The sequence below is a fragment of the Nansenia antarctica genome (genome assembly GCF_963989245.1).
Source record: "Nansenia antarctica genome assembly, chromosome: 6".
NCBI classification, from domain to species: Eukaryota; Metazoa; Chordata; class Actinopteri; order Argentiniformes; family Microstomatidae; genus Nansenia; species Nansenia antarctica.
This window is the reverse complement of record NC_137676.1, coordinates 9,378,039-9,394,370: the sequence shown is the minus strand read 5'-3', so window position 1 is coordinate 9,394,370 and position 16,332 is coordinate 9,378,039. Positions and strand designations below refer to the sequence as shown.

General features: G+C 46.5%; 1 protein-coding gene across 1 annotated transcript in view; it reads right to left on the bottom strand.

Moving 5' to 3' along the window:
• Positions 1-4,807: 4,807 nt before the first annotated feature.
• The window catches only part of LOC308160244 (carbohydrate sulfotransferase 11-like), a gene marked incomplete at both ends in the record, with an annotated part of 11,946 nt that continues 421 nt past the window's right edge, over positions 4,808-16,332 (bottom strand). Inside the window, 4 exons of the mRNA XM_080534162.1 lie at positions 4,808-5,491; positions 5,901-6,056; positions 10,087-10,172; positions 13,840-13,884. Of these exons, the coding sequence (XP_080390288.1) occupies positions 4,808-5,491; positions 5,901-6,056; positions 10,087-10,172; positions 13,840-13,884 (971 nt within the window). The remainder of the gene's footprint in view (positions 5,492-5,900; positions 6,057-10,086; positions 10,173-13,839; positions 13,885-16,332) is intronic.

Genomic DNA, 16,332 nt, shown 5'->3' with positions numbered 1-16,332 from the left:
AATCATGTCACTACACACACTCGAAACAAGAGATCTCATGCCTTGGGCCTATAGATGGGGATGCTGGCGGAGGTAGAAATCAACAAGCTCAATGTAATACATGGAATGGAGTGCGGAAACGGTGTTAGACATGTCAAATACACGTTTGATACCCTTCATCATCATTCCATAACAAACATTGCAATGAGCCTGTCCTCCGATTTCTACCTCCACCAGCCCTCCCCTGGGCCTAAAGACTACACCCTACCTACCCTACCCTGGGCCTAAAGACTACACCCTACCTACCCTCCCCTGGGCCTAAAGACTACACTCTACCCTCTCCTGGGCCTAAAGACTACACCCTACCCTCCCCTGGGCCTAAAGACTACACCCTACCTACCCTCCCCTGGGCCTAAAACTACACCCTACTCTCCCCTGGGCCTAAAGACTACACCCTACCTACCCTCCCCTGGGCCTAAAGACTACACCCTACCCTGGGCCTAAAGACTACACCCTACCAACCTGTGTCCTGCCTCTGCTAGGGCAGAGCTATGCCTGCGAAATGTCTGTAAAAACACTTAATCAGCCATGAGGTAAAGATGTGAGTAAAAAAAGTGTTACATCTTTGCACTCGATCAAATTTCAGGACCCTCCTTTCATGACCTTTCCTAGATATGTGTGTTCTACGACCCAGTATCCTTACATTTTCAATATCACTTCAGGATAAGCTAATATAAAGCTATTTTGCCGTTTTTACTGTGTAGGAAGCAGGCTAATTTACAAGCGGACAACTAGTGGTCGTTGTGTGTAAATAGCAGGTTAGCATGTTAAAGAGGGGATTAGGGTTATTTGACCCCCGAGACGGCTCTTTTAGTAGGTAAAAAGGCACGGCTGTTCTAGTGTTAAGTTATGTTGCACTAATACTGTATTTAACTTGTTTCCACATCTGAAATGGTTAGCAGTAGCCATGTTAAATGCAAAGACAAAGCTTTAGACAGTAGTCTGTCACATTCATCTCTCCTGAGTGCTGTTGTGACAGTGCTGTTGAGTTAATACATCATCATGACACGTTTCTGAGGAAACAGGAGCTTTATTTAAAACATTGCAACATCCCCATTCACATGTGCGCTTTCTGTCTGTCACACTTCACTGTGTCGCCGTCTCTCTACCCAATGAGGAGACTTAAATAAAAGAAACACCACCTTAAAATGCCTTTCACTACTCATAACGCTGCTATCAACCTCTCAAGTCCCATGTTTGTATGTGTTGTCTGTTGTATTCATTTTGACATTGAAATTGTGGTTTATCATATACGTGATAAATGTACATAAAGGGAGACATGTGTTTACTGTTGTGCAGTCTGTTGTGCAATAATAAAATCACTGTGCAGGTACAGTCTGTGACCACCAGTGGTGCTGTCTGTCTCTGCTTGCTGTGCGCTGCTGCACCTGGGTTCAAACCTTGGTCCCCTGCTCACCAAACACTCCGGGAGCTAATGCAAGTCTTCAGGTCTCGGCCAAGGCTACTCATTCAAGGAGAGTAGTTATAGACCACCTCAACATGACTGTTTTAAAGACTGCTTACGGTGTACAATCAAGGTATTACATTCACAGTGTGTTGATATTAATATGATTGATTATGGGTCCCTGAGGCAGGTGTGAAGTAAGTTTCAGAGTAGATTCCAGTAGATACAATATGTATGTAAAAAAAACAAAAAATAAATATAACAAAGTACTTAAGTCCTCCGATGAGGCGGATGGTGGCTGGGCTAAGAAAAAAGAAAAACAGGTTTTGGAGCCTCAAGAGAGAGTGAGGGTAGACATCGGAGGACGGGCTTATTGTAATAAATGGAATGAGGAATGGTATCAAAGACCTGCAAGCAACACAATGAGCCTGTCCTCTTATTCCTACATCCACCAGCCTCCCCTGGAGAGGGTGTAACACTGGGACACACCATGGGACTCTTCCACACTAGTATAGTAAACAACACTGGCATGTCCTTCACCAAATGAGTTGGAAGTAATGTAACTGTCAAGTGTCAGTGTAGACTGAGGCCTCTGTTGTCCTAGACATGCAGTGACTCGCTCTACTCTTGTTTACAGACATTCAGAACCGCACTCTACCCTTGTTTGTTGTTGCATGCAGAAACACAGTCTACGCAACAAGTCTGAACACAACTTCACTACTGCTCATTGTGATACATGGGATGATATTCATATTAATTGAAAAGATGTGATAGTACATCCAGGATATGGACCAGCCAGACTACTCTGCAAGGCAGCACTGTGACATGTGTTAAGTATTTGTTTAAAAAAAGAGAGAGAAGTATCTAGTAGATAACATCTATTTGGAATTGTTAAAATAAAGTGTTAAAATAAATTAAAACAAACAAAGTACTTAGGGCCTCCAATGAGGGCGGGGGGTGGCCGTAGCTGGACAAAAAAAATGCTGTTCTTCAACAGCAGTATTGTTCATGGGTGCACATTAAGAACATACCTCAAAAGATTATTTTGTCCAGTTCACAGAAAATAATACAAATGTAAAGAAAAAGAAAAAAAAGATATACCCTTAACACCAGCTTGGAAACAGATAGGCAGATAGATACCAGTATGTGAAGACAGTAAGACTCTGTACAAGGTTGCAATGCGGCATCACATCAGGGGAGGCTGGTGGAGGCAGAAGTCACAGGCTCATTGTAATGCATGGAACAGATGGTATCATTGGTATCTAACACTGGTCTCTGCGGGGAAAGTGTTCGGGGGGGCAGTTGTTCTCAGTATCTCTCAGTCAGGGGAGGCTGGTGGAGGCCCACGTGTTTCATTCCATTTCATGCATTACAAAGAGCCCATCTTCCGATTTCAACCTCCGCCTGCCTCCCCTGGATCACATTCACACCAACCGCACCAGGGGGGTAGTCCATCAATGTCGCTAAAGGAAAATCCAGGCTTATTTTTGATATCTCGTGAAATTTATCAAAATAAGCCTGGATTTTTAAATAAATCTCTGGAGACTTATTAGAATAAACATGGATTTTGCTTTAGCGGTGTTGATGGAATACCACCCAGCTTGTCTGACAACAAATAACAATAAACACTGAAGGAAGAAACATTTCCATGAACACCACCCACAGTCCTGATAATAACAAACTAAACTTCCAGACAAGATCAGAGGCCCAGTCCAGGGTGTTAACCTGCAGCGTCCCTGGCTGTGGGTAGCGACACAGAGAGGGCCCTGAGTGCTAGCGTTAGCTTAGCCAGACCACAGCTATGCGGCGTGTTGACTTACGGGGGCTAAATACAGAGGTGAGCATGGGAGAGGGAAACCTGGGCCGTTTCTGCCATTAGCAAACTGTCCGGCCTGCCAGCGGCCTATTACGGGAATGCTAGGCCATATACAGTCTGTTAGCACACTTCTAGTTCAGGGTCATCCCATCGTTTTTAACAACGACGTCATTGGCGATCACAGATATTGACTGTCATTACTACATATCTAGTTTAATTTGTCTTGAAATGTTTACATAGTGGCGCAGCGCCGGCGAGTTTACAGCGTGGAGCAGCGCCACTCTTACATTCATTGGGAAGAACCCTTAAATGAATAAGCTGTGACTTACCTAGGCCTATGCATTGAAATGAACAGGTTGTGTGAAAACTATTTAACATTAAAGAAGATGGGAATGGTTAGGTATATAGGCTATGTTTAATGGAAATAAAGGAGTGTTATTCATAAAACCATAATATGAAATTGACTACCTCCTCCTTGGCTTTAAACTGGTTTTGATAATGAATTAATGTTGGCTGTTAAGGCTAGCAGATTCAGCAGGGCCCCGTCACAAACTGTATACTGTTTTAGAGTAACTAAATAGAGTAACAGCTAATTCCTAAATGGCAGCTAATTCCTAGGTAGAAATCGGAGGACAGGCTCATTGTAATACATGGAATGGAATAAGCAATGGTATCAAACAAGCATGTTTGATTCCATTCCATGTATTACAATGAGCCTGTCCTCCGATTTCTACCGGGCTCCCCTGCTTTGATGTATGGACTGGTGGTCACAGTTATTTAATTTGGCAATAGCCTAGTCAAAGGATAAGACAACACAGCTATCAGCTTCACATGCAGGGAGGGAATGAGATTCATAAACTGGGATTGTAATTGGAATGTCCAAAATATTGTTAATATAAAGAGCGTCCATGACTCCATATTCTCTATTCAAAATAAATACTCTGACAATCATATAAATAAAACGTAAGGCCTGGTTGAGATACTGTAGGTGGTCCTACTGTAGGAGCTGCACACAACCAGTTCTCTACAGAACACAAACACCCACCCACACACACACACACACATATATTCACATACCTGTACACACACTTGTCAGAGAAGACCCTGCTTCTCTCCAGTACAGTACCTCTCCACTAAGCCACATCAGGAACAGAGAAGATAGACTGTAGTCTCCATAGTGAACATCTGATATCAGACAACGCATGGGACTTATAAATAACAGTAACATTGATGACGGTCTTTTTGATCATTCATTCATGAGCCGGTTTCCTGACCACAGATTAATCCAGGTCTCAAATATCATCTTCAGCGGAGACTCTTTTTTAACCCTAGGCGTAAGATTCATCTGTGACTGGGAACCCAGCATTGGAGGCTAGTGGAGGCAGAAATCAGAGGACTGGCTCATTGTAATGCAGGCAACGGAATGAGGAATGGTATCAAATATCGTTCCTCATTCCATTCCATGCATTACAATGAGCCCGTCCTCCAATTCCTACCTCCACTAGCCTCTCCTGGTAACCAGAACACACTCAGGATTCACCCGGCCCTCATGTGAACTTCAGGTACTGCGGCGTTGAGTAGTTAAACAACAGGAAGTCCATTCGGTAAAGGTTGAACAGCTTCTTCTGGTAAAACGGGCTGATGTCTTTAAAGAACCGGGCCGCCATGTCCCCATTCGTCCTGGTGCTCTTCCCCGAGGCAGGGAAACGGACCTCGTCCTCGGCGCCGGCCAGCCTCAGGACAGACTGTGAGTCCTGGTCCAACGTCTCGTACTTCCCCACCACATCGTAGTGGATGAGGCACGGGTGGCACAGCGAGTGGACCCTCTCCCAGTGCTCATTGAACGGCTCCTCGCGCTGCGTCCGGGGGTCTGTCAGGTAGTGGACGAACTCCTGGAAGGAGACGTCGTCCCCCCGCTCCAGCGCGTCCGGCTCCGGGTCGGGTCGGTGGCGGCGGATAATCTTGGTGCCGTAGCGTTTGTGGAAGGCCGTGTTGTAGCGACGTGTGAACTTGTTGCGGTAGGCGGAGACCAGACGCTCAAAGGGCTCGCGCACGAAGAGGAACTTGAGGTAGGAGCGCAGGCGCCGGTTGATCTCGGCGGTGGAGAACTCGGAGAGGGCGCGGAGGTTTCCAGCCACGTGGGCCTCGTTGGCGGGGATGGCCAGGGGGTCGCGGTAGTGGCTGGAGCCTGTGAGGACCATGAGGACGCGTTTCCAGTTGGTGCACGCCACCTTAGAAATGAAGCACGTTTTAATGTTATGTTGTTACTGCTGGACTCCTTTGGGAACAACACCGTTTTGCTGAACTGAAAATAACTAATCATCTTTCTTCAATATGATACCTCTCATACAGAAAAATGCAACTCTTAAGAGAGAGAGAGAGAGAGAGAGAGAGAGAGAGAGAGAGACCATATGATACCTCTCATATGTAAAAATGCAACTGTAAATACTTTACAATAAGCACTTAAAAACAAATCAGTGGTACATAAAATACAGCAGACAACTCCACTATAAATACACTTCTTAGGCTTTGAATTACACTTCTCAGGCTGTGAATGACACTTATTAGGCTGTGAATTCCAATGTTTATGTTTAGAAATAACAATATTAGCTACACACTGACTCTAACCACGTGTGTTACCTTAGGAACGTAGCAGTAGAGCATGCCATGTTTGTCGTCAACGATGAGGTGTCGGAGGTCATCGGGGGTCAACACCCTCCGCTTTCTAGTATGGGTTAGACACGCCTCCTCCAGGAGGTCCCTACGACCCCGCAAAGACGCTGCTGATAAGTCCAACTAGAGGGAGGGGGGGAGGGGGAGATGAGGGGGGGGATTTGAAAAAGAGAGTGGAAGGAAGGGGGAGGGAGAGAGAGAGAGAGAGAGAGAGAGAGAGAGAGAGAGAGAGGAAGATAAACAGCCCTGTTTTAAGTAACATTCATTTCTAATAAACCTGAATGACTAAGCCTGTGTGATCACTTCTAGCCAACCACATCCTCTGACAGAGACAGTTAGTTGTGCAACAATAGATTGTTAGTGGTTAAACCTGTTACATCATGTTAAGTTAGATTAACGGTTAGATTGACTGGAAGAGTCCAACTGCTGTGTGTTGTGACGACAGGTCACAAAGGAATCGTTGAATGGGTCGATGGTCTTGTTGCAATTATAAATGCTTTAGTATTCACATGTTTATTTATTTTGTTTGCATTGGAACAACAACAAAAAAGCAGAGAAAAAGTCTGATATCATTCCACATAGAACTCAAAAAATGGACTGGACAAATGTATTGGTTTATTAATTACAACTTAATATTTGGTAGCACACCCTTTAGAAAAAAAGAACTGAAATCCATCGCTTCCTGTAACCATGAATGAGTTTCTTACACCTCTCTACTGGAATTTTGGACCACTCTTCTTTTGACAACTGCTCCAGGTTGCTCACATTTGAAGCGTGCCTTCTCGCAACTGCTGTTTTGAGAACGCTCCACAGGTGTTCTATGGGATTTAAATCTGGACTCATGGTTGGCCTCTTCAGAACTCTCCAGCGCTTTGTTTCAACCCATTTCAGTTTGCTTTTTGAAGTATGCTTTGGGTCATTGTCCTGCTGGAAGACCCATGACCTTTGACGGAGACCCAGCATTCTGACACTGGGCCCGACATTGCGCCCCACAATTCTTTGCTAGTCTTCAAATTTCATGATGCCATGCACACAGTCAAGGCATCCGGTGCCAGAAGCAGCAACGCAACCCCAAAACATCTGGTACAATTTGGCCAGAATCCTGGGAGACAGCTGGGCTTTCTTCAATCTCCTCAGTAAGTACAGGCGCTGCTGTGCCTTTTTAACAAGGGAAGAGGAGTTGAGGGTCCAAAAGAGGTCCTTGGAGATGTGGACACGCAGGAACGTTGACCTGTTCTTGTGGTAGGCAAACTGGTGGAGGTCTAGCGTGGGGGGAAGGTGAGTTTTTAGGTGGGCCAGGACCAACCTCTAAGCACTTCATGATGATGAAATGAGCGCAACAAGGCGGAAGTCATTCAGGCCCACTGCAGCAGAGGTCTTTGGCACCGGCAAGATGGTTGTTGACTTGAAGCACGAAGGTTGAACACAAAGGTTGAGTCAACCTTTCGCCATTTTAACTGGTTGCAAGAGTGATTTCTACATTGCCAGCACCTGTAACGTGTAACCTTTACAGTTTTGTTTTGTTTTGTTCCAATGCAAACAAAATAAATAAACATGTGAATACCAAAGCATTTGTAATTGCAACACATTTCTGAGAGAAGTGGTGCATTATCTGACAGATGTGTAGGGGTGTCAATATTTTCAAACCAGATGGTAGGGCATCAGTGAGCTAACAGAGGTTCTGGGCCATGGTGCTACATATGTGTGTGTGTGTGTGTGTGTGTGTGTGTGTGTGTGTGTGTGTGTGTGTGTGTGTGTGTGTGCATGTGCATTTGTGTGTATTTGTCTGTGTCTGTGTGTGTGTGTGTGTGTGTGTGTGTGTGTGTGTGTGTGTGTGTGTGTGTGTGTGTGTGTGTGTGTGTGCACGCACGTTTGTGACCCAGTCTGAGATTGAGAATAATGAACAGAGAGCTGGGAACTGCCAGGTGGATGGACGCCAAGAGACAAGACAGGAAGAGAAGAGAACAGATAAGACTGGTTACACAATACCCTCTCTCTCTTTCTTTCTTTCTCTGTATCGCTATGTCTCTCTCTCTCTAAAGCACCTACACACGCAAACACATACAGGCGCACACACATACGCATGCACGCATGTATATGGACACACACACACAGACACACATGCAGGCACACACACACACACACACACAGGTCACTCAGCAAAGCTAGGATTCCTAAGGTATTGGGAGTAGAACAGAAAGCCCGGTTAAGGGGGGTACTGGCTTCAGTGTTTCCCATTAATTACCTAGACTGTGGCGGCTCACCACAGTCTAATTTGTCCCGCCATAGTCTAATATGTCTTTGTCACAGTGTCATAATGAACCGAAAATATTTGAAATATTTTTACACGTGAGCGACGTTATCTTTGGGATTTGCACTGCATCTACTGTAGGTCCATATGATTTAGCCCCATCAATAGCATATACGATTTAGCCCCCCCTCCACCCCCCCCGTCGACGACGAAAGACTGTAGAGGGTCCACGGTCCACCCACCACAGTCTTACAATATCCTGTGGATAACACTGTGGCTTTGTTTCTATAGCAACCACCCGCGATGTCAGGCATCACTTCTGAGGCCCACAAAGTGACCTCCAACTCCCCCGAGAGAAACACAGTGAGAGAAGGGCGGTTGGCTGCAGTACAATGGTGTTGACGGTCCTAACACTACCGCCACGCTTCAACTGAGAAACCCAAGATCATCGAAACACAATACTGTAGGAGAAATCTAATACGAGTACACCAAATCTAATTTGGCCATGTCCAACATCAATACTTGCTCCAGATGCAAAGTGCCGTGTGTGTGTGTGTGTGAGGGTACATCTGGGCCGACTTAATCAACCTCATACCAACCTCAGGTGGAAAGAGAACCAGATTGAGACTACAAAAGTCTATTCTTTATCTAGCTAGCTTAGCTGTTCAGCCCAGATACAGTGAAGCATGTTTGACTTCTTTTGGCTCTACACGGCAAACGTTTGGATTTGAAATTAAACAATTACCATGGGATTAAAGGTGAGATTCTCATCTTTTATTTTGTGGTATTTGTGTAGATATTGGTTTCAGCATTCAGAAATTACAACACTATTTTATGCATACGGTATGACTGTGTTTTAATCAGCTCATACACTACATGGCCAAAAGTATGTGGACACCAGAACATCACACCCATATGTGCTTGTTGAACATCTCATTCCAAAACCATGGGCATTAATATGGAGTTGGTCCCCCCTTTGCTGCTATAGCAGGCTCCACTCCTCTGAGAAGGCTTTGGGAACATGGTTGCAGGGATTTGATCCCATTCAGCCACAAGAGCATTACTGAGGTTCGGCACTAATGTTGGGCAAGAAGGACTGGCTCACAGTCGGTGTTCCAAATCATCCCAAAGGTGTTTGATGGGGTTGAGGTCAGGGCTCTGTGCAGGCCAGCAAATTTCTTCCACACCAAACTTGGCAAACCATGTCATTATGGACCTCGCTTTGTGCATGGAGGCATTGTCATGCTGAAACAGGAAAGGGCCTTCCCCAAACTGTTGCCACAAAGATAGAAGCCTACAATGATCCAGAATGTCTTTGTATGCTGTAGCATTACGATTTCCCTTCACTGGAACTAAGGGGCCTAGCCCAAACCATGAAAAACAGTCCCAGATCATAATTGTGTCCACATACTTTTGGACTAGTATGTACTATATTAGGGATGCTCCGATTTATCGGCCACCGATTTAAATCGGCCGATTTCACTCCAAATGACTCGATCGGTGATCGGCAAAAATCCCCCCTGGGGAAGACAGATAACTGAACAGAGAACATAGGAGGACGTAATAGTATGTAAACCATGAAGGCCACGTTTATGATGTCTTTTATACAGCCATATCGACTGACTTGGGCTTCAGGCCCTAACTGGGTGATAGGCCAGACTTTTACTATGCCATAAAAATGGGTCTGCGTTTGCTTGGTGCCTAATGGATCAAAACTTTTGTCTAAAAAGCAAAAAATATGTAGGCTATCCAGTCAGTAGGCCTACAGTTATGTATTTTTAAAAAAATCGGTATCGGTATCGGTATCGGTTGATCTTGAGGAAAAAAATCGGTGATCGGTATCGGCCCCAAAAATCCAGATCGGAGCATCCCTATACTATATCATGGAATCATGTTTGGTACCTGGTCAGCGTTGTTGTAGAGGGTCTGGAGGGGACTTCTTCTGGACTTCCCTGGTCCACCATCCCTCATCCCTGGGGGGTCTACTCCTAAGAGGTGGGGGGGTAGGGGGAGAGAGAGAGAAAGAGAGAGAGAGTGGGGGGGAGAGAGAGAGAGAGAGACAGATAAAAGGGGGGACAGAAATGCATACCATTACTGTAATGTCATGCAACAGTCAGTCTTCTTTATTGATCAATATAAGCAAAAAACACAGTTGAACACAGAGTACCCCAATTTGCATGTGCGCATTATTTGCTGAATCCCAGAGAGAGCGATACATAGTATACAGTATGGAGACTGTATGGAAGAACATCCAGTTCTTTTCTTGTCCTTGGCAGTCGTATGGGATCAGTGCATACTATACTATACGCCTCAGATCTCAGATGAGCCAAGGCTTTTAAGATGTGTGTTTTATTTGGGTTTGGGGCAGACTTCCTCTATAGAAGCCTCAGCGTTCGGGTTAGGCTCAGGGCTGACACCAGCCAACTTTCCCTGCTGCGTCATGATGTGATCCCCCATTAAATTCCTGCCCAAGATTTACATTTTCAATAGGAACAGCCTGTTCCCTTCCGAAACCCCCCCTCCCCGTTCCACAGACACACACACTCACCTCTTCTCTCCCACACTGCCCTCTCACTACCTTTCCTCCAGATAGGCCTTCAAAAGACCCCAGTCCCCCCCCCCCACCCACAGAACCCTCCCTCTCTCAAACAGCCTTCAGAAGACCCCAGTCTCCCCCTCCCAAACAAAACAGCCCCTCCCACACACATCACTCCCTCCTTATCCTAAGTCCTCCCCTCCTCTCTCCTTCTCCCCTCTCTCCTCCATTATGATTTCCTCCCCTCTCTGCTGTCCCCCCCTCTCCTCTCCCTCTCTCTCCTATGTCTACCCCCCTCTCTTCCAAAAAGCCCCAACACCCTCTCCCTAGTCCTACACCTGACTGACCCCCCCCCCCCCATCTCTCCCCCAGTACCTCCCTTTTTCCCACCACCCCCCTCCCCAGAGCTCCAGTACCCCCCTCTCTCACCTCTCCCCTAGGGCCCACCTCTCCTCCAGGGCCCCCCTCTCTCCCACCCCTCTCCCCTCCCCAGGGCCCGGGACTGTCAGTGTGTCAGAGTTTGGGCCTCTCTGGTGAGGGGAACTGATTGGTTTTCCACGTGTGCCAGAAGTTGCTTCACATCTCACAGGGAAGGGGAGGGGGGGGGAGGAAGAACAGATGGGGAGAAAATAAGGGGTGGGAGTACACACACACACACACACACCCACCCACCCACCCACCCACCCACCCACCCACCACACACACACACACACACACACACACACACACACACACACACACACGCACACACACACACGCACACACACACACACACACACACACACACACACACACACACACACCCTCTCCCATCTATAATGTCTGCACCCCCAGAGAAAACTTCTGCAGGAAGTGGGAAAGTGGGTCAAGAATACTAAAGCAGGCATTCTCTCCTCCTACTCCCAGTAACATACAAACTGGCCCAGTAACACCATCATCATCTGCTGGTGAAGACACCTAATGTTATGTTTAACTGATTCGACTGATGTGTTTGTTTACCATGGTAGGTTTACTGCCAAGCCTCGACAGGGTGTTAGACAGGCGTTCCAAGTGATTGATACGGGGAGTGGGACTCATAGTAAAGTTACACTGAGAACTCCACACTTTAACTGTGTCATCCTACCTGCCTCATCTCTCCTGATGTTACTAGTCACACACACACACACACACACACAAATATACACACAAATACACACACATGCAAATACACACACACACACACGCAAATACGCATACACAGCCACACACACGTCAACACGTCACATGCATGAACACACACGCACATACAGAACTGTGACTTCCGTGTCCATGCTGCTAAAGGAGGAAGCAACAGGGTTGCACAACGAGAGAGGCCACTTCAAACCCTCAGACCACAGACTCATCCACTAACGGCAAGCTGCACTAGTGATGCTGTTTACTGATCATGACTGTTGAGTTTATCAACAGGTTCTCCTCGCCAATAGGCCAATGCTGTTGTTTACATGACAACTATGGCACTGTGACAAGCTAAGTTATTAAAACAGGCTAAATGTACCCAGGACTCATCTTAAATCAGACACTGGGAGGAGTAGAGAGGGTCTCTGTTGCTCAACTGAGTAGCTCACTGCACATGCTCAGACTGATTCATGAACAGAAAGAAAGAGTCCCTAAGGAGAAAACCTGTGGGGCAGCCTGACCTGGAGCAGTAATTCAAAAGACACGACTCTGACACAGCACGGAAAACTCCCGGTCCAGACTTCCAATTCTGTCTAGGACAAACTAAGTCTGGCTATCTAGGACAAACTAAGTCTGGCTGCCTAGGACAAACTAAGATGTGGGCTGTTTTTTCTTCAATGTAATACATTGTGTAGTTGATCGACCTGAGCAGCACACATATACTGTCGGTAATAATAGGCCCGATTTGCTTGTAAACAAATTGGTAGTCCGCCATCTTTACCGTAATATTTCTAATAGACTCAATGAGATAATAAAAATAAATAGTTCAATGGGAGTTTGGAATACTGTGTCTAGCGTTTCCATGATATGTAATGTATTTTCAGACTGTTCACAAAACAGTGATGGTTTTGTTCATTCAAGCTACAATAAAAATCTTTAGAGTAATGTATTTAGAGTTATACTGTATTCTTTTGCTCTGCTCAGCACTATTTGCTGAACAAAATTGGACCCCAATGTCGGTGAAATAGCTCAGTTACACCATTTGCCATATTGTGGCACCATCACTGAATAGCATGGAACCCCAGGGGATTAAATGAATGGGCCCCAATAAAAGTGTAAAGTGATTTAAAATAGTGGCTAATTAGCTTTGAAACCTCATAACTAACCCCCAGCAGGCCTGGCTTGTGGCTGGAATGTCTCTCTACGGCACAGTGGGCATAATGTGTGAGGGGGTGGGGTGGGCATGGGAGATATGCCAGCTGCTTTTGTTTGTTTGACAGGACCCACGTTTGGTGCCTCCTTTTCGGAAGAGGGCATAATGTGTGTGTGTTGTGTGTGTGTGTGTGTGTGGGTGATGGTGAAAGAGTATGTAAATGAACCTGGGATAGAAAGTGTATGTGTGTGTGTGTGTGTGTGTGTGTATGTGCGTGAGAGAGAGAGATACTGAAAGAGTATGGTAATAAGGCTTATGGTGTGTGTGTGTGTGTGCCTAATAAATTAATGCTCACAACTCAGGAATCGAAAAGGAAAATTCTAACGTTTAAATGATGCTACTCGGAGGCAGATTTTTGATACGGACGAGCAGAATGTCGAGCAGAAACGATACCAAACAGAAAGGCCCAGTATTTGAGGTTCAGAACAAGGAAAAAGAGCAGAATAACTCCAAAACATCGTCCAGCTGAGAAAGTCTCATTCTCCTCATGTTCTCGTCTTGTTTGATCAAGTCCGTGGTCAAGAGCTCTCACAACACTGACGCTCCACTCCAAACGCCATCACGGACCTCAGACTTCAACCTGTCAGGAGAACCAGACAAACCAAACAGCGTTTGAACTCTCTGAGGCCCGATCTGACCCGTGTCCAGAGGAGCCGGCCCGCAGCAGTGTTTTTCACTTGTGTGTGGATCTTAGCGGACCTGTCAAGCCTGCCTGGTGCTGCTGGCTCCCTGCTCACTCCCAGCCACCCACCTGATGAGTCAGCAGCGCTGTCCCGGCTTCTGGACACTGCTGGGGCTAGAGGTGTGAACACACCCACAGATAGGACGGTTACACAATCTCTCTCTCACACACACACACACACAGGTCAGTTACACACTATCTCTCTCTCTCTCTCACACACACACACACACACACACACACACACACACACACACACACACACACACACACACACACACACACAGACACTCTCAGCCTGATTGTCATACTCTTTCATTTCACTCACGCACACACGTTAGCCCTACCCTTTTTCTCCAGCTACTGGGTGTGCACTGCACAGGCTAGCGATGTGAACACCTGCACAGGAACAATCATAACACTTGAGTGATTTGTTACCGGCTAAACGTCCACGCACACCAAGTCTTCTCTCAATTCTGGCCCAGGGGAGCTATTGTGTGTGCAGTATTTTGTCCCAGCCTGGTGTAAAACACACACCTGCTCAAAACAATCATCGGCTGGTTGCCTGATCAGTTTAGGATCAGATCGGTTGCATCAGGTGTGTGATTGCAAGACTAGAATGAATGCATCAGATGTGTGTTTGATTCTATTCCATGCATTCTGAGGAGCTCGTCCTCCGATTTCTACATCCACCAGCCTCCCCTGTTGCCTGTATACCCTGTAGCTTTCCACACCCAGAGTGAGGCTTCTTCTATAGTGAACGGTAGATAGAGTAACTACGTCTGAGAACTGTATACCAACTAATTTTGGCCAAGCTGGAGATGACTCATGTTCAGACAGTTCCAGTATTTCCCCCGAGGAAGCAGCATAGGCACACACACAATGGGGTCAACACAATCAGAAGCTTCCTGTCTAAAATAATAATCTGGGCTACTGGACTATTGTGAAGTGAAGCGTTGACATCTAGTGTGTAACCTGAGAGAAGTGTGTGTGTGAAATTCAGTCATAGAATGAATGAAGTATGCAAAAGTGTGACAGTGCATACAGAGTTTGAAGGGCTGTGTGTGTGTGTGTGTGTGTGTGTGTGTGTGTGTGTGTGTGTGTGTGTTTGTAACCATATGACTATGAACGCAGATGTTTGAGCGAGTCCATAAGTGCAGGTTTTATGAGGAAGAAGAGATAGTATCTTTATTGAATTTACTTCATGGAGTTCGTAGCGTTTCAAGGTTTCATGTTCGTTTTCATGTTGTCTTCAGGTCGACAGATCGGTACCAGGCGCGGGAGGAACATGTTTTAGTCAGATTGATGAAGAACGCGCTAATGGATTGACCCTTGACCTTCCTCATATGGTTTTAGTACTTCTCATTCTCAGCAGAGATGGTTCCCTTTTATGGGATGCACATTTCTTTCTGCTGGTATACAGAGAGGGGCTGGGGGGGGGGGGAGAGAGACAGAGACAGAGACAGAAACAGATTAACCGAGACAGCAGGGTTTAACATTGCCCCTCAGGCAAGTATCGCTTCTCTGACGAGACAAGATACTGTAGCAAGCAGACCTGCCATTAGTCCTCAGAACAGTATCCTAACTGATGATTGGACAAGACCGGACAAGGTTCTTTCCATGTGACCTTTCATGTGTACAGTATGAGCCTGCAGGCCTTTCATAAAGCAGTGGAGAGCAGACAGGAGGACAGGCCCAGGCACGACTGGGGTTACCTAACTGCACACATAGAGGGGCTGGGCCGGAGCAGAGAGAAGAAGACCCTATCTCCTCTCATTCCTCCAAATCAAACTGTGTAGGACATGATGTACAGTAATGACGTTTTGGTTAATTCTTTGGGCTGGTCTCAAATCTGTATGAGGTTTTGTAGCAGAGGGGGTTTGAAAACACTCTCACGAGATAAGTACATTTGCCGGACACACCGAAGCTTAGGGATAGGCTGTAGCTCGGAGGGCTACGGTGGTGTTGAGGCGAGCGGGTAAACCAGGTTTGAAGTTGGTCCCTCAGGGGAAAGTGTCCGGCATGAGGACAGGGTTGCTAATGAGGGATAGCTTATTGTTCATTCTTCAACCACTCTTCCCTTTCCTCTCTCCTCTGTCTCCTCTCTCAGGCCAGGGCAGGCACTGACCACTCCTCTCTCTCTTTTCTTCTCTCTCTCTCTCTCTCGCCCTCCTCTGTCTCAGACCAGACAGCCAAACCACTCTCCTCCCCTCCCTCCCGGGCCAGGACAGTCACAGGCCACTCTCCTCTCCCTCTCTCTGACTTTCTCTCTCTCTCTCTCTCTCTCTCTCTCTCTCTCTCTCTCTCTCTCTCTCTCTCTCTCTCTCTCTCTCTCTCTCTCTCTCTCTCTCTCTCTCTCTCTCTCTCTCTCTCTCTCTCTCTCTCTCTCTCTCTCTCTCTCTCTCTCTCTCTCTCTCTGACTCTGTACACACTGATCCTCCTTCCTCTGGCCTTAGGACAGCAGAGGAGAGAGAAGAGGGAGAGGAGGAGGTGGTGGACGCAGAGTAAGGAGGTGGAGAGCAGTGTAAAAGGCAGAGGAATGCGTCACAGACTCTCAGAGGGGGC